Source organism: Oncorhynchus masou, chromosome 8 (genome assembly GCF_036934945.1).
Source record: "Oncorhynchus masou masou isolate Uvic2021 chromosome 8, UVic_Omas_1.1, whole genome shotgun sequence".
In the NCBI taxonomy this organism is placed as follows: domain Eukaryota; kingdom Metazoa; phylum Chordata; class Actinopteri; order Salmoniformes; family Salmonidae; genus Oncorhynchus; species Oncorhynchus masou.
The window spans coordinates 44,228,364-44,251,069 of NC_088219.1; the positions used below are offsets into that span (position 1 = coordinate 44,228,364).

A 22,706-nucleotide genomic window follows, 5' to 3' on the forward strand; every position below is an offset into this window, starting at 1 on the left:
CTAGTGCTCCCTCAGCTGTTCCCTGAAGTCCACGATCATCTCCTTTGTTTGTTTGACATTGAGTGTGAGGTTATTTTCCTGACACCACACTCCGAGGGCCCTCACCTCCTCCCTGTAGGCCGTCGCTGTTGGTAATCAAGCCTACCACTGTAGTGTCGTCTGCCAACTTGATGATTGAGTTGGAGGCGTGCATGGCCACGCAGTCATGGGTGAACAGGGAGAACAGGAGAGGGCTGAGAACGCACCCGTGTGGGGCCCCAGTGTTGAGGATCAGCGAGATGGAAATGTTGTTTCCTACCCTCACCACCTGGGGACGGCCTGTCAGGAAGTCCAGCACCCAGTTGCACAGAGCGGGGTCGAGACCCAGGGTCTCGAGCTTAATGAAGAGATTGGAGGGTACTATGGTGTTAAATGCTGAGCTGTAGTCGATGAACAGCATTCTTACATAGGTATTCCTCTTGTTCAGATGGGTTAGGGCAGTGTGCAGTGTGATTGCGTCGTCTGTGGACCTATTGGAGCAGTAAGCAAATTGGAGTGGGTCTAGGGTATCAGGTAGGGTGGAGGTGATATGGTCCATGACTAGTCTCTCAAAGCACTTCATGATGACGGAAGTGAGCTCTGAGGGCGCGGCTGGGGATGCCGTCTGTGCCGGCAGCCTTGCGAGGGTTAACACGTTTAAATGTTTTACTCACGTTGGCTGCAGTGAAGGAGAGCCCGCAGGTTTTGGTAGCAGTCCGTGTCGGTGGCACTGTATTCTCCTCAAAGCGAGCAAAAAAGTTGTTTAGCTTGTCTGGGAGCAGGACATTGTGGTCCACAACGGGGCTGGTTTTCTTTTTGCAGCCCGTGATTGACTGTAGACCCTGCCACATACCTCTCGTGTCTGAGCCGTTGAATTTGCGACTCTACTTTGTCTCTATACTGACGCTTAGCTTGTTTGATTGCCTTGCGGAGGGAATAGCTACACTGTTTGTATTCAGTCATGTTTCCGGTCGCCTTGCCCTGATTAAAAGCAGTGGTTCGCGCTTTCAGTTTTGCGCGATTGCTGCCACGGTTTCTGGTTGGGGAATGTTTTAATAGTCACTGTGGGTACAACATCACCAATGCACTTTCTAATAAACTCGCTCACTGAATCAGTGTATTCATCAATGTTATTGTACGACGCTATGTGGAACATATCCCAGTCCACATGATCGAAGCAATCTTGAAGCGTGGAATCCGATTGGTTGGACCAGCTTTGAACAGACCTGAGCAAGGGCGTTTCTTGATTCAGTTTCTGTCTATAGGTCAGATTTTCCGAAAGGAGGGCGGGCGAGGTCTTTGTATGCGTCGCGGAAGTTAAAGTAACAACGATCCAGGGTTTTTAACAGCCCAGGTCGTGCATTCGATATGCTGATAAAATTTAGGGAGCCTTGTTTTCAGATTAGCCTTGTTAAAATCCCCAGCTCCAATAAATGCAGCCTCAGGATATGTGGTTTCCAGTTTACATAGAGTCCAATGAAGTTATTTCAGGGCTGTCGATGTGTCTGCTTGGGGGGAATATACACGACTGTGACTATAATCGAAGAGAATTCTCTTGGTAGATAATGCGGACCTGGCGTCCTACCTGGGTGCATACCTGGTTGACCGGGGTGCCGCCGGTAGAAGCCGGCAATGAGGGCTGGGTCCAGGATGTCTCTAACGGGGACCCAGCACCTCTCCTCCGGGCCATAACCCTCCCAGTCAACCAGGTACTGGAAACCCCTGCCCCATGGTCGAACACTCAGGAGGCGTCTCACCATGTATGCCAGATGGTCTTCGATGACACTGGGAGGAGGGGTGGGCCTGGAAACAGAAGACAACGGGCTGTGACACACAAGCTTAATCCTAGACCTATGGAAAGGTGGTGATCCGCTTGTCGCCTATACCTGGAAGTGGTCTTCAACAGAGTTGCCCGGGCACAGTTCCAGGTACGGCGAAAGCAGGACAGAGGGATTGCTGACTTCCTCCTCTTGCTCGGGGAAGAGCGGAGGCTGATATCCCAAGGTACACTTGAAGGGCGAGAGACCCGTGGCAGAGCAAGGAAGGGTGTTGTGGGCAAACTCAACCCATACCAGTTGCTAAATACAGGTGGTAGGGTTGGCGGAAACTAGGCAGCGAAGAGTCGTCTCTAAGTCCTGGTTCGCTTGCTCTGACTGGCCGTTGGACTGGGGTTGGAATCCGGAGGACAGGCTGGCCGATGACCCAATGAGCGAGCTAAACACCTTCCATAACCGGGACAAGAACTGTAGACCCCGGTTGGAGACCATGTCCAACGGGAGTCCATGGATCTGGAAGACATGCTGGGCCGTCTACTTGGCCGAGGGTAGTTTATGAAGAGGAATGAAGTGGGCGGCTTTGGAAAACCAGTCGACCACAGTCAGGATGGCAGTGGGATTTATGGGACCAGGGACAGTGAGGGACAGGCAGTGGTTGGAGAAGACCAGCCAAAGCTTGCCGAGGAGTCTTGTTCTGTGCACAGACCGTGCAGGCCGCGACAAACGCAGCAACATCCGGAACCATAGTAGGCCACCAAAAGCCTTGTCGCGCGAAGGCCAGGGTGCGACGAGAGCCTGGGTGACAGGCAAGCCTGGAGGAATGGGCCCACTCCAGGACCGCGGAGTGGACAGCGTCAGGAACAAACATCCGGTTATCTGGGCCCCCCCCCCGCTGCGCCTCCCAAACCTGTTTCCCTATACCCCAGATGAGTGCCGTCAACATGCACAAGGTGGGTAGGATGGCCAGATAGGTGGGTAGGATGACCAGATATTCGTAGTGGCCGCTGACCGTGTCGAAGGCGGTCTTCAACTCATCCCACTCTCGTATCCGCACCAGGTGGTATGCGTTTCGCAGATCCAGCTTGGCGAAAACAGTGGGCCCCTGGTAGCGGATAACAATTCTTCACAGTAATCAAATCAAATCAAATTTATTTATATAGCCCTTCGTACATCAGCTGATATCTCAAAGTGCTGTACAGAAACCCAGCCTAAAACCCCAAACAGCAAGCAATGCAGGTGTAGAAGCACGGTGGCTAGGAAAAACTCCCTAGAAAAGCCAAAACCTAGGAAGAAACCTAGAGAGGAACCAGGCTATGTGGGGTGGCCAGTCCTCTTCTGGCTGTGCCGGGTAGAGATTATAACAGAACATGGCCAAGATGTTCAAATGTTCATAAATGACCAGCATGGTCGAATAATAAGGCAGAACAGTTGAAACTGGAGCAGCAGCACGGCCAGGTGGACTGGGGACAGCAAGGAGTCATCATGTCAAGTAGTCCTGGGGCATGGTCCTAGGGCCGCGGTTCATTGAGTCCCAGATTGTCAATGTACGGGCGCAGGGTCTTTTCCTTTTTCTCCATGAAGAAGAACCCTGCGCCACCGGGAGAGGAAGAGGAACAGATAAATCCTGCAGCTAGGGAATCCCCAATGTAGGTCTACATAGCCTTGGACTCTGGTCCGACAGAGAGTACAGCCGTCCATGGGGCGGCGTGGTGCTGGGGAGAAGGTCATTCCCGCAGTCATAGGAGTGGTGCAGCGGAAGGGAAGTAGCCCGGGACTTGCTGAACACCTCCCGGAGGTCCTGGTACTCCGCGGGAATGGCAGAAAGGTCCGGAGCAGCTTCCGAGCCCCCAGGAAGACATCCCGGGGCAAGTTGCGCCGACTTCAGGCAATGGCGTTAGCCCATGATAGCACCCGTAGACCAGTTGATGAGGGGATTGTGTCACTGGAGCCAGAAGAGTTCCAAAACCACGGGAATCTGGCTGGACTTGATGAGAAGGAATTGAATGGTCCTGCTGTGGTTCCCTGACACACGTTGATGGGAGTGGTGTTATGGGTGACCTGACCTATAGCGCGCCCGTCCAGCACTCTAACATCCATGGGAATGGAGAGGGGTTGAGTGGTGATGTTCAGCTCAGAAGCCAGCGTGGATCCAAAAAGCGGCCAATGAGAACCCCTGAGAGATTTGGACTGGTTTCCCCACAGCAGAATGACATGAAAAGGGGTGCGAGTAAGGGAAGCAGAACATTCTCCATATGGCCCACCAGAGTACTCGCTCCTACCGGTGAGGACACAAAATGACCAAAAGTCCCACAATACAGACAACTCCTTGTGTTCATCCTGTGAGGTCCCAATCGCACATTCCCTAAAAACTTGAGACATCTGTGGCATTGTGTTGTGTGACAAAACTGCACACTTTAAAGTGGTCTTTTAATGTCCCCAGCACAAGGTACACCTGTGTTTGATCATGCTGTTTAATCAGCTTCTTGATATGCCACACCTGTCAGGTGAATGGATTATCTTGGCTAAGGAGAAATGCTCACTAACAGAGACGTAAACACATTTGCGCGCACAATTTGAGAGAAATAAGCTTTTTTTGAGTATGGAACATTTCTGGGATTTTTTAAATTAATCTCATGAAACATGGGACCAACACTTAACAAGTTGCAGTTATAGTTTTGCTCAGTGTATATATACAGTTGAAGTTGGAAGTTTACATACACTTATGTTGGAGTCATTCACTCCACAAATTGCCTTTAAATTGTTTAACTTGGGTCAAACATTTTGCGTAGCCTTCCACAAGACTCCCACAATAAATTGGGTGAATTTTGGCCCATTCCTCCTGACAGAGCTGGTGTAACTGAGTCAGGTTTGTAGACCTCCTTGCTCGCACACGCTTTTTCAGTTCTGCCCACAAATTTGCTATAGGATTGAGGTCAGGGCTTTGTGATAGCCACTCCAATACCTTGATTTTGTTGTCCTTCAGCCATTTTGCCACAATTTTGGAAGTATGCTTGGGGTAATTGTCCAGTTGGAAGACCCATTTGCAACCAAGCTTTAACTGATGTCTTGAGATGTTGCTTTAATATATCCACATAATTTTACTCCCTCATGATGCCATCTATTTTGTGAAGTGCACCAGTCCCTCCTGCAGCAAAGCACCCTCACAACATGATGCTGCCACCCCCATGCTTCACGGTTGGGATGGTATTATTCAGCTTACAAGCCTCCCCCTTTTTCCTCCAAACATAATGATCATCATTATGGCCAAACAGTTCTATTTTTGTTTTATCAGACCAGAGGACATTTCTCCAAAAAGTACGATCTTTGTCCACATGTGCAGTTGCAAACCGTAGCCTGGCTTTTTTTAATGGCGGTTTTGGAGCAGTGGCTTCTTCCTTGCTGAGCGGCCTTTCAGGTTATGTCGATATAGGACTCGTGTTACTGTGGATATACATACTTTTGTACCCGTTTCCTCCAGCATCTTCACAAGGTCCTTTGCTGTTGTTCTGAGATTGATTTGCACTTTTCACACCAAAGTACGTTCATCTCTAGGAGACAGAACGCGTCTCCTTCCTGAGCGGTATGACGGCTGTGTGGTACCATGGTGTTTATACTTGCATACTATTGTTTGTACAGATAAACGTGGTACCTTCAGGCGTTTGAAAATTGATCCCAAGGATGAACCAGACTTGTGGAGGTCTACAACTCTTTTTTTTATGATTTCTTTTGATTTTCCCATGATGTCAAGCAAAGAGGCACTGAGTTTGAAGGTAGGCCTTGAAATACATCCACAGGTACACTTCTAATTGACTCAAATGGTGTCAGTTAGCCTATCAGAAGCTTCTAAACCATGACATAATTTTCTGGAATTTTCCAAGCCGTTTAAAGGCACAGCCAACTTAGTGTATGTAAACTTCTGACCCACTGGAATTGTGATACAGTGAATTGAAATAATATGTCTGTAAACAATTGTTGGAAAAATTACTTGTGTCATGCACAAAGTAGATGTCCTAACCGACTTGCCAAAATTATAGTTTGTTAACAAGAAATGTGTGGTGGTTGAAAAACAAGTTTTAATGACTCCAACTGTATATAATAATTGATCACGCCTACAAGCAATACAAGACTCTATTATTATGGTGGGAGATTATAATACGGTTTTAAATACCTCTATGGACCGTAAAGGAAATCACACAAACTATCACCCTCCCACTTAAAAAGATGAGAGGCCTGTAATTTTCATCATAGGTACACTTCAACTATGACAGACAAAATTAGAAGAAAAAAAATCCAGAAAATCACATTGTAGGATTTTTAATGAATTTATTTGCAAATTCATAAAAAATCCTAAAATGTGATTTTCTGGATTTTTTTTCCTTCTCATTTTGTCTGTCATAGTTGAAGTGTACCTATGATGAAAATTACAGGCCTCTCTCATCTTTTTAAGTGGGAGAACTTGCACAATTGGTGGCTGACTAAATACTTTTTTGCCCCACTGTACATTACTCTTACAGAATTTCCACGTGGGCGAGGATATTGGAAATTTTACCAAAGCCTTTGGATGACAACTTGTTTTTAACGAGGACAGAATCATTTATAATTGACTTTTTCCTACATAACATAGGTACAGCAGAGCAGATTCCCTTACTGTATGGGCCACTTTTAAATGTGCCTTTAGAGGTCATGCAATTCAATCGTTAAAACAAATACAATTTAGGTCAAAATAATTCATATTAACAAAGGAAATAGAGGGACTTACAGTATAGATAGATACCAGTAAAAACTGCATCATAGAGGCACAGAGGAAAAACAAAAAGAAATGGAGGAATTTATTCAAGAAAGATCAAGGGTAACTTTTTTTTTTTAATAAAGCGAACTGGATGGAATATGGGGGAAAATGCATCAAATTATTTTTTCATCTTCAACATAGAAATGCTACCAAATTTGTTTCAAGTTTTTTGTTGTTGCTATTAATAATGTAAAATGAACAGTTGTACAGAAAGACTCATGTGAAGGCCAAATTACAGAGGAGGAACTGGATGCAAATGAAGACTTCAAGTCTGGGACAACTCCAGGGCTGGATGACATACCAGTTAAGGTATACCAAACCTTTTTGATATACTCAGAGGACCATTATTAGCATGTTTTAACCAGTCTTGTAAAAAAGGTAGATCATAAGATACTCAATAAGGTCTGATATAATTATTAATGAAACAGGACCCAAGTGGTACATATAAAGATCCAGTCCATTTAAAACATTTGGGGCCCCTTACATGTCAGTGTAAAGTGAGAGAGGGAGGACATTTAAATAGAATTAAAAAGGTATTGTCAGATATCATTTATCCTAATCAGACATGGGTGATACACTGGAGATAATAATAATAATAAGACAAGCACTGGAAACAATAGAACACTTTGATAAATCTGGGAAATCATAGCTGACTGAAAAGGCTGTTGATAAAGTAAGACTGGAATTCATATATAAATGCCTGGAATATTTCAATTTGGGAGAAACTCTTATACAATGGATTTAAGTTATGTATAGTAACCTTAGGTGTTAAATAGTAAATAAGGCTAGATCTCAGAAAGTACTCAACTGTCAAGAGGAGTAAAATAAGGCTGTCCACTATTGGCATTTATATTTATTATGGCAATCGAAATGTTAGCTATTAAAATCAGATCCAACAATAATATCAACGGACTACAAATTCAGGGCTTAAAAACAAAGGTGTCATTGTACACTGATGATTCATGTTGTTTTCTTTTAAATCCACAATTTAGATCCACAGCTTCATGGAGGATCTAGATCATTTTTCTATCCTCTCTGGACGACAACCAAATTATGATCAGTGTACTATTTTACATGTTGGATTACAAAAAAATGCAACTTTTACATTGCTGTGTAGTTTACCAATAAAATGGTCTGACGGAGATGTGGACATACTCGGTATTCATATCCCGAAATAAATAAATCATCTCACTACAATATATTTTAATAGAAAGTTAGCAAAAATAGATAAGATCTTGCTACAATAGAAAGGAAAACACCTGTCTATTTGTAGAAATCTCACCCTGAATAACATATCACAGTTGACCTATTTGCTTATGGCTTTGCCTACACCTAGCGAACAGTTTTTTGTAATTATATGAGCAAAATATTGAAAGTTTGTTGCAATTTCAGTTTAACCCACCAGAAAAGACAAAACAAATATTACAACAACTATGATGGTAAAACTCAAAAATACAAATGTATATATATATAAATATATACATTTTTAATTCTAAATCAAATTGTATAATCTTTGTAAATTATAAATAAATAGGACTGGTGGAGTGCAGTGCAGCTAACAAAATGGAAATGTCTGCTCTACCCGAATTACAACCAACTAATTGTGGCATTAGCACAAAAGAGAGGCAAGTGGACGGGGGAAAAAGTAAGGAACTTGCCTGTCGACGCTGCATTAAATACCAAAATTGGTAAAAGAAAGTTGTGTCAAATAGAAAAGTATGCCAGTTTCATTTAAGGACCAAAAAATGGACAGCTGTGCCATATAGATGACAAAATAGTTGGGAAGAGATTTTCGATGTACCAATTCCATGGGACATGGTTTATGAACTGCTACACAAAATAATGCTGTATTCAAAACCTTTCAGTTTAAATTATTATACAAAATTATTGCAACCAATAGAATAGAATAGAATATATATATATATATATATATATATATGGGGATACAACCATCCCAGCATTGCAGATTTTGCTGCGAAGAGACAGAATCATTAGATAATTTGTTTTGGTACTGTCCATATGTAGCTTGTTTTTGGTCGCAGGTTCAGGAATGGCTGAAGAATTGCAACATTTACCTGGAGCTAACTCTGCAAACAGCACTGCTGGGTGATTTAAAAAGTCATAGTCAATCGATCAATTATATAATCATGTTTATCATTCACTTACAATCTGTAGAAAATGTTTGTTAAACTTTTATGAAGTTTTGTGAAACATCACAGCAGTGTTGAAAAATATAATGCAAATATAAATAAAAATAGATAGATGGGAGGGGTTGAGTGGAGCTGAAGGGGGGAACTAAAAAATAATAAGATAACTAATGTAAAATATACGGTGTCCGTAAAATATATATAAATAAATATATGTCAAATAAAAATCAAACTGGATGGTCTGGATGGTCTTCAGCGATATATGGGAGGGGTTGAGAGAGGGATTGGACTAAAAACCAAAAAAGATAACCATTGTAAAAATATACTGCGTCCGTAAAATGTATAAAGTATGTATAAACTGGAAGTAGAAGACAAAGCATTGTTGTCCATTTGTTAACTCCAATTAGGGGAGGGGTGGTAGGGTTAGGGGAAAACCCAATCAAAAGCCTGGAACACCAACTCGTTCAAGGGTTTTTCTTTATTTTACTATGTTCTACATTGTAGAATAATAGTGAAGACATCAAAACTATGAAATAACACATATGGAATAATGTGGTAACCAAAAAAGTGTTAAACAAATCAAAATATATGTGGGAACTCCTTAAAGACTGTTGGAAAAGCATTCCAGGTGAAGCTGGTTGAGAGAATGCAAAGAGTGTGCAAAGCCGCCATCAATGCAAAGGGTGGCTACTTTGAAGAATCTCAAATCTAAAATATATTTTCATTTGTTTTTTATTTATTTTATTTTGTATTTAACCTTTGTTTAATAAGCCAGTTAAGAACAAATTCTTATTTACAATGACGACCTACCAAAAGGTAAAAGGCCTCCTGCGGGGACTGGAGCCTGGGATTAAAAAATGAAGAAAAACAAACTATATAAATTGCAAATTACATTATTCCATATGTGTTATTTCATAGTTTTGATGTCTTCATTATTATTCTACAATGAGGGAAATAGAAAAAAAAAAGAAAAAAAAACATGGAATGAGCAGGTGTGTCAAAACTTGACTGGTACCGTATATTTACAAAAAATATATATGGGGTATTGGAAATGATGTAGACAATAACATTGATGGAAGCCACAATCTATCAGTAATGTTAAAGCTGATCTACCCGCTAAAGAAAAAGTAGTGGATGTATGCTGAAAAATTAGATGGCAACATTTTTTTGTTTTGTCTTCATACCTTTGAAAACGTCTTTCCTCCTTTAAGCTCCTGCAATGACAAGAAGAAGCAGATGAAATAACTGAAGCACAAACTCATGTTTAACACTTTCAGAACAAACACACTTTCTTTCCTTCTATAGTCTATTCTACAGCATATGACATTAAGTGGCTAGGATTCATATTTCAAGTGCATTCAAACACTAGGAGATTAAACAAATTAAAGGAAGGAACCACTTGAAAAGTTTGATTATAAACGATCGTGTTAATCTTTTCATTCTGAATAATCTTACAGAATGTGGTTTTAACAGTGGGCACTTGTATGCTACACTAGAAGAAAATGTGCCTTATAAAACCACAAAGTGTATAGCTGAGACGTTAACAACAGTTTACATGCATTACATTATAGTGTCCCCACTCCCTACAGATGAACTGATCTGAGTTCTGAGGACTCCGTGTCATAATAGCAGATACTGAGCTGTGTGATTCTAGCCACACCCTGATCTCCAATCAGTCATTACTGATACAATAAAGGTAGAGTCACATTTCTCAATCCTCATATTTCCTGATACCATGGTAACGCCACAGGAAGGAGTACAGTTCAGTAGATCCCGTGTAGCTCAGTTGGTAGAGAAAGGCACTTGCAACACCAGGGTTGTGGGTTTGATTCGCCAGGGTTGTGGGTTTGGGAGACCAGTATAAAAAAGTATGTAAATGTATGCACTCACTACTGTAAGTCACTCTGGATAAGAGTGTCTGCTAAATTAGTCAAATGTACTGTAGCTAGCATTGTCGCTAATAAGAGCGTAAAGTAAACAACAAAAAATATAAAAGGGTCCATAGAACTTCTACGCTGACTGCAAAAAATACATTGAAAAACACCTGTCAAAGTTGATCTAGTAGGTGTGTGAAAAGTCTGGGAACGTCTCATTTACATCAGAGTTGGAGATAAAAAAGTAAGGGAGAAGGCTTCCATTAACAAGGTATGTTTAATACCAGAGTAACTACAGATTCATTTTCTTATAACAGGTTAATAATGTAACTACGCGGCACTTTTGAGACAGAGAGAGCCTGGGCAAAAAAGCTTACGCAGTAAGTAAAAGTTGCCCAAAATAAGCATAACATTTTAGAAAGACATTACAGCAGGGCAGCATTTTCTCACTGCTGTCTTGCACTAGGAAAATATCTCCTCAATGTTGTCTACACGATACCATTATTTGGTATGGTAAAACACTAGACAATTGATAGTACCATTATTTGGCAGGGTAAATTACTAGAGCAGGGGTTGATGAGAGAGATGTAGTTACCTTGCGTACAGAAACCCTGCAGATGCATCGGTCCAGGACTCCAGTGGTAGGATTGGCACTCATTTTACAGACGAAAGAGAACTTCTTTTTCCAACGAACACAGTTCTGCTGAACCTCCTCCCTGTAAACAGACAGAGATCATCATCAATCATTATCCTTATTAGAGGTCGACCGATTATGATTTTTCAACGCCGATACCGCTACCGATTATTGGAGGACCAAAAAAGCCGATACCGATTAATCGGCCAATTTTTTATATTTTTTATTTGTAATAATGACAATTAGAACAATACTGAATTAACACTTATTTTAACTTAATATAATACATCATTAAAATCAATTTAGCCTCAAGTAAGTAATGAAACTTCTTCAATTTGGTTTAAATAATGCAAAAACAAAGTGTTTGAAAAAAAGTAAAAGTGCAATATGTGCTATGTAAGAAAGCTAACGTTTCAGTTCCTTGCTCAGAACACGAGAACATATGAAAGCTGGTGGTTCCTTTTAACATGAGTCTTCAATATTCTCAGGTAAGAAGTTTTAGGTTACAGTCAGATACTTAGATACTTGTATGCTCAGTGTGCTCAGTGCTCAGATTATATGCAACGCAGGACACGCTAGATAATATCTAGTAATATCATCAACCATGTGTAGTTAAGGTTGCAAGATTGGATCCCCCAAGCTGACAAGGTGAAAATCTGTCGTTCTGCCCCTGAACAAGGCAGTTAACCCACCGTTCCTAGGCCGTCATTGAAAATAAGAATGTGTTCTTAACTGACTTGCCTAGTTAAATAAAGGTATCACAAATAAAAAAAAATACAGATTTCCGATTGATATGAAAACTTGAAATCGGCCCTAATTAATCGGCCATTCCGATGAATCGGTCGACCTCTAATCCTCACACCATTATCATCGTCAATATTGTCAGTTTCTCTAGCTCTGTTTTGGGCATCCCTCTGGCCAATGCTTATTGTACAGTACATAATCAAGAGCCAGGCTCAAAAGTACAGCAAATGAAAACCACCTGCTCTGATGTAGCACAGACAGAAGCGGTAACCCAGACACATCACAGGGGCTATAAAGCTGAAGCATACGTTTAGAAAGTTCTCACCACCAAATATTGTAGTTAAAGGAAGTCCAGTCGCGGGTAGTGGAAGAGGATGGAACTAGGTGAAACTGGGCCGACATTCTGCTAATGTCTCATCGATGAAACATCTGATCTCAATACATTTTTCTGCTCCCAAAACTAGAATCTGTTACGAACACAGTGCACAAAGTTTTATAGACTTGATACTTTGCCCGTTTTAAAAAATTGCGTTGTTTAGAAGAGGTGCAAGGTCGAATTGAGTTTGTGCACACGCGCACTTCACAGAGGTGGCGATCCCTGACGAAAATATGCAAATACATGTTACAAAGCGCCAATAGGATCTCACTAGCTCGTGCTTGGCTTTTCCCACCTCATTGCTTGTTCTGCCTACAAAGCTTAATTTGCTAACACTGTAAATGACACAGATGATCTATCTTGGGTTAGTTATAAATATCTTTGGTAATAAAGGGACTATTACACACATCAGATACATTACACTGCCAAAGACAGAGTTCTACTGCTTGGAAAGACCCTTACTTTCAATGCTCAATGCTACTACACTGCCACCAATGACTAACTAGAGAATGAAAACAAAAGTCAGATAGTAAGTGTGTGTGTGTGTGTGTGTGTGTGTGTGTGTGTGTGTGTGTGTGTGTGTGTGTGTGTGTGTGTGTGTGTGTGTGTGTGTGTGTGTGTGTGTGTGTGTGTGTGTGTGTGTGTGTGTGCATAGGTATGAAGTTACTTTCTGTATATGATTCCTCTTTACGATGCCAAACCCACCACCGGTGTGTGTGGCCAAAGAGCTCTATTATCATGCCATCCAACAAATGTAAATTCCTGGAGTTTGCTAAATGGCATTGGCACTTAGATTGGAACTGATTTGTCAATAACAGCTGGTGTGTGATGTCTAATATTAAAGAAGTCTCGAGGTATTGCTCGCCTGAGGTAGAGTACCTTATGATAAGATGTAGACCACATTACATACCAAGAAAGTTCTCATCTATATTATTCGTACACGTCTATTTACCACCACAGACCGATGCTGGCACTAAGACCGCTCTCAACAAGCTGTATAAGGCCATAAGCAAACAAGAAAATGGTCACGCAGAAGCGGCACTCCTAGTGGCTGGGGACTTTAATGCAGGAAAACTTAACTTCTTGGATATAGGGGGCGCTCTTTTAATTTTTGGATAAAAAAACGTTCCCGTTTTAAACAATATATTTTGTCACGAAAAGATGCTCGACTATGAATATAATTGACAGCTCTGGAAAGAAAACACTCTGACTTTTCCAAAACTGCAAAGATATTGTCTGTGAGTGCCACAGACCTGATGCTACAGGTGAAACCAAGATGAAATTTCAAACAGGAAGTGCCCCTGATTTTGAAGGCGCTGTGTTCCAATGTCTCCTTATATGGCTGTGAATGGGCCAGGAATGAGCTTACACTTTCTGTCGTTTCCCCAAGGTGTCTGCAGCATTGTGACATATTTGTAGGCATATCATTGGAAGATCGACCATTTTGCACTACATCTACCTGGTGCTCTCTTGGTGTCCTCCGTCGCAATTATTGCGTAATCTCCAGCTGCGTGTATTTTTCCATTTGCTTCCCAGGAGAAACCCAACTGCCACAAATGATTTATCATCGAATAGATATGTGAAAAACACCTTGAGGATTGATTCTAAACAACGTTTGCCATGTTTATGTCGATATTATGAAGTTCATTTGGAAAAAAGTTTGACGTTGTAATGGCTGAATTTTCATTTTTGTTCTTCTTAGCCAAACGTGATGAACAAAACGGAGCGAATTCTCCTACACAAATAATCTTTTTGGAAAAACTGAACATTTGCTATCTAAATGAGAGTCTCCTCATTGAAAATATCCGAAGTTCTTCAAAGGTAAATGATTTTATTTGAATGCTTTTCTTGTTTTTGTGAAAATGTTGCCTGCTGAATGCTAGGCTTAATGCTATGCTAGCTATCAATACTCTTACACAAATGCTTGTGTAGCTATGGTTGAAAAGAATATTTTGAAAATCTGAGATGACAGTGTTGTTAACAAAAGGCTAAGCTTGTGAGTGAATATATTTCTTTCATTTCTTTTGCGATTTCCATGAATAGTTAACGTTGCGTTATGGTAATGAGCTTGAGGCTATGATTACGCTCCCGGATACGGAATTGCTCGACGCAAAAAGTTAAATCAGTTTTACCAAATTTTTACCAGCATGTCACATGTGCAACCAGAGGAAAAAAACTCTAGACCACCTTTACTCCACACACAGATGCATACAAAGCTCTCCCCCGTCCTCCATTTGGCAAATCAGACCATAATTCCATCTTCCTGATTCCTGCATAGAAGCAAAAACTAAAGCAGGAAGTACCGGTGACTTTCTCAATACGGAAGTGGTCAGATGACGCGGTTGCTATGCTACAGGACTGTTTTGCTAGCATAGAATGGAATCTGTTCCGGGATTCATCCAATGGCATTGAGGAGTACACTACCTCAGTCATTGCCTTCATCAATAAGTGCATTGACGACGTCATCCCCACAGTGACCGTACGTACATATCCCAACAAGAAGCCATGGATTACAGGCATCGAGCTAAAGGCTTGAGCTGCCGCTTTCAAGGAGCAGGACACTAATCCGGACGCCTATAAGAAATCCTGCTATGCCCTCAGACGAACCATCAAACAAGCAAAGCATCAATACAGGATTAAGATTGAATCCTACTACTCCGGCTCTAATGCTCGTCGGATGTGGCAGGGCTTGAAAGCTATTACAGACTACAAAGGGAAACCCAGCCGCGAGCTGCCCAGTGCTGCGAGCCTACCAGACGAGCTAAATGCCTTTTATGCTCGCTTCGAGGCAAGCAACACTGAAGCATACAAGTTGTTACGGATGACTGTGTGATAATGCTCTCGGTAGCCGATGTGAGGAACACCTTTAAACAGGTCAACGTTCACAAAGCCGCGGGGCCAGATGGATTACCAGGACGTGTATTCAAAGCATGTGCGAACCGACTGGCAAGTGTCTTCACTGACATTTTCAACCTCTCCCTGACTGAGTCTGTAATACAAACATGTTCCAAGCAGACCACCATAATCCCTGTGCCCAAAGAAGCAAAGGTAACCTGCCTAAATTATTACCGCCCTGTAGCACTCACATTGGTAGACATGAAGTGCTTTGAAGGGCTGGTCATGGCTCACATCAACAGCATCCTCCCGGATACCCTAGACCCACTCCAATTTGCATACCGTCCCAACAGATCCACAGATGACGCAAACTCAATCACACTCCACACTGCCCTTTCCCACCTGGACAAAAGGAACACCTATGTGAGAATGCTGTTCATTGACTACAGCTCAGCGTTCAACACCATAGGGCCCACAAAGCTCATCACTAAGATAAGGACCCTGGGACTAAACACCTCCCTCTGCAACTGGATCCTGGACTGGCAGTGTGGTGCCAGGTCAACAACCTCTCCCTCAATGTGAGCAAGACAAAGGAGCTTACCGTGGACGACAGGAAAATGTGAGCCGAACAGTGTTGATGGTGTTGTATTTGTTTTTCTGTACGACCGAGTACAACCAACTATGGTCCACCTACAGTACCAGTCAAACGTTTGGACACACCTACTCATTCAAGGGGTTTTCTTTATTTTTACTATTTTCTACATTGTATAATAATAGTGAAGACATCAAAACTATGAAATTGCACATATGGAATCATGTAGTAACCAATTTGTTTTTAAACAAATCAAAATATGTTATTCTAAGTAGCCACCCTTTGCCTTGATGACAGCTTTGTACACTCTTGGCATTCTCTCAACCAGCTTCATGAAGTAGTCACCTGGAATGCATTTCAATTAACAGGTGTGCCCTGTTAAAGGTTAACATCAACGTGGCTGTGGTGGACCGGGTCGAGAGTTTCAAGTTCCTTGGTGTCCACATCATCAACAATTTATCATGGTCCAAACATACAACAAAACCTTTTCCCCCTCAAGAGACTGAAATATTTGTTATGGGTCCCCAGATCTTCAAAAGGTTCTACAACTGCACTATCGAGAGCATCTGATTGGTTGCATCACCGCCTAGTATGGCAACTGCTCGGCATCTGACCGTAAGGCGCTACAGAGGGTAGTGCGTATGGCCCAGTACAACAAGCTTCCTGCCATCCAGGACATATACAATAGGCAGTGTCAGAAGAAACCTATAAAATTGTCAGAGACTCCAGTCACCCAAGTCATAGACTGTTTTCTCTGCTACCGTAAGGCAAGCGGTACCGGAGCGCCAAGTCTAGGACCAAAAGGCTCCTTAACAGCTTCTACCCCCCCAAGCCATAAGACCACTGAACAATTAATAAAATGGCCACCGAACTATTACATTGACCCCCCCCCCCCATTTGTTTTGTACACTGCTGCTACCCGCTGCTTATTATCTATGGTTAGTCACTTCACCCCTATCTACATGTACAAATGACCTTTAACCTGTACCCCCACACACTGACTCGGTACCGGTGCCCCCTCTATATAGCCTTGTTATCGTGTTACTTTTGATTATTTTTTTACTTTAGTTTAACTCTTCTTGAACTGCACTGTTGGTTAAGGGCTTATAAGTAAGCAATTCACAATAAGGTCTAAACATGTTGTATTCGGCGCATGTGACAAATAAAGTTTGATTTGATTTTGATTTGATGCTGTTGTCAGGTGACATGAAATTAGAACTCTTTGGCCACGCACACCAGTGGTGGGTTGGACATCGAAAAGAGGCATCATCTGCTGGGGAAAAAACATACCTACTATACAATATGGTGGTGGATCTTTGATGTTATGGAGCTATTTTGCTTCCACTGGTCCTGTGGCTCTTGTTAACGACAATGGCATCATGAACTTTATCCAGTAGGACGTTTTAGCCCAAAACCTGGTTGCCTCTGCCAGGAGGCTGAAACTTGGATCTTCCAGCAAGACAAAAACCCCAAGCAGGTGACCTCATGGCGCCATGACAACCATGGAACACACAGTAGTCATGAAAGACAGTAGTGAACGAAAGAAGGAGGAGAAGACTATTTGGTACTACACAACCAAACTTGACAACAACGGGATGTCCATACAAAGGCCATACTTTCTTTTTGCTCACAGGCCACACTTTTTTTTTTAAATCAGGAAATGTAAACTTTCACTACTCCACCTATGTCAGCAGAGTGCTACAAGTTCCCTGTTCATTTAAGTGAGATTTTTTAGTCAGAGAATCTTTCCCCTTTTGTTTAGTCTAGACTACAGGCAACGTGTCATCAATGTCTCTCTCTGTCTCGGTCTCACTGTCTTCCTCTCTTTCTCTTTCTTTTTCACTTCCTCCTTGAGCTATCCATGCCTTGTAGTTCAACTCAGGAAATGGAAGAGTATAGGGGTTATAAGCTAGCACACAACACCAGAAAGAGAGATAGCGGAATTACTGAGCCAAAATGTAACATTGTAAATTAGACAGATTCAACATTCCCTTCATAACCAGCCTGGAGGTCATGGAGCACAAACAACATGGGATCAAATCAAAATCCTCTAAGAGGAAGAGACCAGAGGTTGAGGATGATCTTGGTATGTAGCCTAGTCAGTAGTCAAGGTAGTTCTTAACCCCTAAAATGCCCTAAGGGCAGCTGACCCTGTGTTCCTGCTAAAAAGTGTGTTTTGTGGTATCTGTGCGAATTTGGACTGGGAGCATGGCAAAAGATAAATGTCCTTAAACCATTCTATTCTATGTCTCTGTAGTGCCAAAGGCCTGCCTTAGCAGAGCTGTAGAATCATCCACTTCTAGCCATCCTGGAGGCTCCAGGCCCAGTGAACACCAGAGGGCCAAGCAGGGTCTCACCCAGGCAAGTCCCAGATCAGCGAGAGTGCCAGCGAGGGCACATCCTAAGACAGCGGTTCTCAACCAGGGGTACTAGGACCCCTGGGGGTACTTGGCCTATCCACAAGGGGTACTTGAGAAGAATCATGAGACCATAGACTTCCTGGTAAAACGGATTTTTACCAACCGTTTGACAACTACTGCTCTAAGAGTAAGAGACCAGAGGACGATATTGGTAAGTAGCCCAGGGCCCCTGTGCTCCTGCCTAAAACTATCTAATGTGTAATTTCCTTTGTGAGATGGACAATGAAGTAATATTCTATTCTATTCTATGACTAAGGACAAAGGACTGCTGTGACAATGACTACTGTAGAGCCATGGAAGAAAACCTATGAAGGATAAGACTATTGCTCGGGAAGCTCCGACTCTGAGTCCGATGGCGCCTCATTGAAGAGAAAGAGGGTCCAGTTAGGAGAGTGCCCCGACACAATCGAAGTCAACCAATCGAAGCCAACCAATCTCAACTGAACTTGAAGTACTGTTGTTGAGTGTTATGTGTTAATGTTGTTGTATTTGTTTTTCTGTACGTCCGAGTACAACCAACTATGGTCCACATACAGTACCAGTCAAAAGTTTGGACACACCTACTCATTCAAGGGGTTTTCTTTATTTTTACTATTTTCTACATTGTATGAAATTACACATATGGAATCATGTAGTAACCAATTTGTTTTTAAACAAAACAAAATATATTATTCTAAGTAGCCACCCTTTGCCTTGATGACAGCTTTGTACTGGTACTGTATATTTAATTTATTTGTATTAATTAGGCTAATTGAAATAAACAAATTGTATTTCCAAAAACCTACTTTGTCCTTGTGTTCCTTATAACTTGAGATAGGATTTGATAATTGCTAAATGAAAATGCATGTGACCTAAGGCAAGGTAAAAAAAATATTAACCCCCGAAATAGATTTACGGTGTGTGACATGAGTAAGTATTGCATTCTTACATAATATTCATATTTATTCAACATTTGACAAAGATAACTGAGTTACAACACACAGAAATAACTAAATACAAACAATTATGAAAAGTTAAGAAATCCCAGGCTAACAGTAAGGAGAGAGGGAGTCTGCACAGATCAGACACACACACACACACACACACACACACACACACACACACACACACACACACACACACACACACACACACACACACACTGCACAGATCTGCTGATGTGTCCTTGACCGTGCGATCCACACATGGACGAACAAATACACACACACACACACACACACACACACACACTTTACAGTTGGCTAGAAAGATCCACTGCACAACACAATGTACAACACAATCTATTTTAGAGTTTAATTGTACATATAGAAACAAAGAACACATACACACAAACAAAAACACACACAGACACGTATGCATCCCAAATACAGATGGAACACATCTGTCTCCAATCTGGGTTGCATAAATGGAAAAGCCCCTGACAGATTCCAGGGAACATCTGGATACCCACATGAAAAAATACTACAGCTTATTAAAAATACTACAGTGATTACTAAAGAATTCTATAGTAAATTGCAGTACTGTATACCGTAGAATACTATACTACACACTGAAGTATCCCTCAATCATGTGTAGTACTTACTATATAACGTTGTAGTATAACTGTAGAATACTATAGTAAATACTACAGTAATGTCCGCAAAAACACTACTCCACTTTTTTAAATACAGTAAAAACTGCAGTATTGGCTGCACTACAGACACCTGTCGTCGTCGTGGGAAAGACTCATTGCAGTAAAGAGCCAATTGCAGTAAAGAGCCAATTGCAGTAAAGAGCCAATTGCAGTAAAGAGCCAATTGCAGTAAAGAGCCAATTGCAGTAAAGAGCCAATTGCAGTAAAGAGCCAATTGCAGTAAAGAGCCAATTGCAGTAAAGAGCCAATTGCAGTAAAGAGCCAATTGCAGTAAAGAGCCAATTGCAGTAAAGAGCCAATTGCAGTAAAGAGCCAATTGCAGTAAAGAGCCAATCTGGACACTATGGAGATCCTGGGGGAAATCGACAAGTACCAACAGTTTTACGCTATGGAGGAACAACTCCTTCATGGAAAGATCTGACCACCTCACAAAATAACTTTAACCCGACAAAAAAAAAGAAAAACAGATTCATCTACAGACACGGATGATTTACTTACCATTGAGGTAGAGGCTAGTGCTCTGGCTGGAATCCATGCAACACTGGAACAGTTGTGTGATGAGGTATCAGGGCTGAAGGGGAGTTCAGAGTTCAGCCAGAGTGAAATTCTCAAGCTCCAAAGAGAAAACAAGGCACTCACAGCCAAGGTAAAAATCCATGATTCCAACATGGATTGTCTACTCAGTGAAAACAGGGTGATAAATCAGTCGCTACTAGACATACAAAGTCGTAGCATGCGTGAAAATCATTTTTGGCGGGATTCCTGAGGACGCATTCAATAATCCAGAGGGCGCGATCAGAGAATTCATGCAATCTGCCTTGAAACTTCCCATAGAGACTGTAAACAAGGTGGCTTTCCTCGGAGAGACAAGACCAAGGGTCCCCGACCGATCACTGTAAAAGTTGAACACTACCAACAAAAGGAGCTGATCAAAAGCAGGAGAAGGGAGCTTAACCTCTTTCAGCTAGGGGGCACTATTTTTATGTTTGGAAAAATAACGTTCCCAACGTAAACGGCCTATTTCTCAGGCCAATATGCTAGAATATGCATACAATTGACAGATTATAATAGAAAACTGTCAAAATATTGTCTGTGAGTATAACAGAACTGATATTGCAGGCGAAACCTGAGGAAAATCAAACCCGGAAGTGGCTTCTATTTTGAAAGCTCCATGTTCCATAGCCCGCCTTCGCTCCATTTAAAGGGATATCAACCAGATTCCTTTTCCTATTGCTTCCTTAAGGTGTCAACAGTCTTTAGACATAGTTTCAGGCTTTTATTTTGAAAAATGAGAGAGAAAGATAGCATCGCGTCAGGTGTTCGCATGAGTTTTGCTTGCGCAGCCATTGTCTCTCCCTCTCCTACTGAAAAACAGACAGTGCCGGTTGATATACACTGCTCAAAAGAATAAAGGGAACACTAAAATAAAACATCCTAGATCTGAATGAATGAAATATTCTTATTAAATACTTTTTTCTTTACATAGTTGAATGTGCTGACAACAAAATCACACAAAAATTATCAATGGAAATCAAATTTATCAACCCATGGAGGTCTGGATTTGGAGTCACACTCAAAATTAAAGTGGAAAACCACACTACAGGCTGATCCAACTTTGATGTAATGTCCTTAAAACAAGTCAAATGAGGCTCAGTAGTGTGTGTGGCCTCCACGTGCCTGTATGACCTCCCTACAACGCCTGGGAATGCTTTTGATGAGGTTGCGGAAGGTCTCATCAGGGATCTCCTCCCAGACCTGGACTAAAGCATCCGCCAACTCCTGGACAGTCTGTGGTGCAACGTGGCGTTGGTGGATGGAGCGAGATATGATGTTCCAGATGTGCTCAATTGGATTCAGGTCTGGGGAACGGGCGGGCCAGTCCATAGCATCAATGCCTTCCTCTTGCAAGAACTGCTGACACACTCCAGCCACATGAGGTCGAGCATTGTCTTGCATTAGGAGGAACCCAGGGCCAACCGCACCAGCATATGGTCTCACAAGGGGTCTGAGGATCTCATCTCGGTACCTAATGGCAGTCAGGCTAACTCTGGCGAGCACATGGAGGGCTGTGCGGCCCCCCAAAAAAATGCCACCGCACACCATGACTGACCCACCGCCAAACCAGTCATGCTGGAGGATGTTGCAGGAAGCAGAACATTCTCTACGGCGTCTCCAGACTGTCACGTCTGTCATGTGCTCAGTGTGAACTTGCTTTCATCTGTGAAGAGCACAGTGCGCCAGTGGTGAATTTGCCAATCTTGGTGTTCTCTGGCAAATGCCAAACGTCCTGCACGGTGTTGGGCTGTAAGCACAACCCCCACCTGTGGACGTCGGGCCCTCATACAACCCTGATGGAGTCTGTTTCTGACCGTTTGAGCAGACACATGCACATTTGTGGCCTGCTGGAGGTCATTTTGCAGGGCTCTGGCAGTGCTCCTCCTGCTCCTCCTTGCACAAATGCGGAGGTAGCGGTCCTGCTGCTGGGTTGTTGCCCTCCTACGGCCTCCTCCACATCTCCTGATGTACTGGCCTGTCTCCTGGTAGCGCCTCCATGCTCTGGACACTACGCTGACAGACACAGAAAACCTTCTTGCCACAGCTCGCATTGATGTGCCATCCTGGAGGAGCTGCACTACCTGAGCCACATGTGTGGGTTGTAGACTCCGTCTCATGCTACCACTAGTGTGAAAGCACTGCCAGCATTCAAAAGTGACCAAAACAGCCAGGAAGCATAGAAACTGAGAAGTGGTCTGTGAAGAGGAGTCAGAGTTACAAAGAAAAAAACATATCTCAGACTGGCCAATAAAAAGAAAAGATTAAGATGGGCAAAAGAACAGGGACACTGGACAGAGGAACTCTGCTTAGAAGG

At 42.4% G+C, this 22,706-nt stretch overlaps 1 protein-coding gene across 4 annotated transcripts in view; it reads right to left on the reverse strand.

Moving 5' to 3' along the window:
- Positions 1 to 22,706, reverse strand: part of LOC135544723 (early estrogen-induced gene 1 protein-like) — a 67,202-nt gene that overhangs the window by 14,590 nt on the left and 29,906 nt on the right. For 3 of the 4 annotated variants that reach the window (XR_010456367.1, XM_064972566.1, XM_064972565.1), the window contains exons 3-4: positions 11,199 to 11,319; positions 9,914 to 9,943 (exon numbers count right to left, since the gene is read on the reverse strand). Coding sequence is in view for 3 of the 4 variants with exons in the window: in XM_064972566.1 (XP_064828638.1) it covers positions 9,914 to 9,943; positions 11,199 to 11,319 (151 nt within the window). In the remaining variant the exon portion in view is untranslated. Of the gene's footprint in view, positions 1 to 9,913; positions 9,944 to 11,198; positions 11,320 to 12,306; positions 12,519 to 22,706 lie in introns of those variants that run through there. The other variant, XM_064972567.1, reaches the window with a different exon arrangement.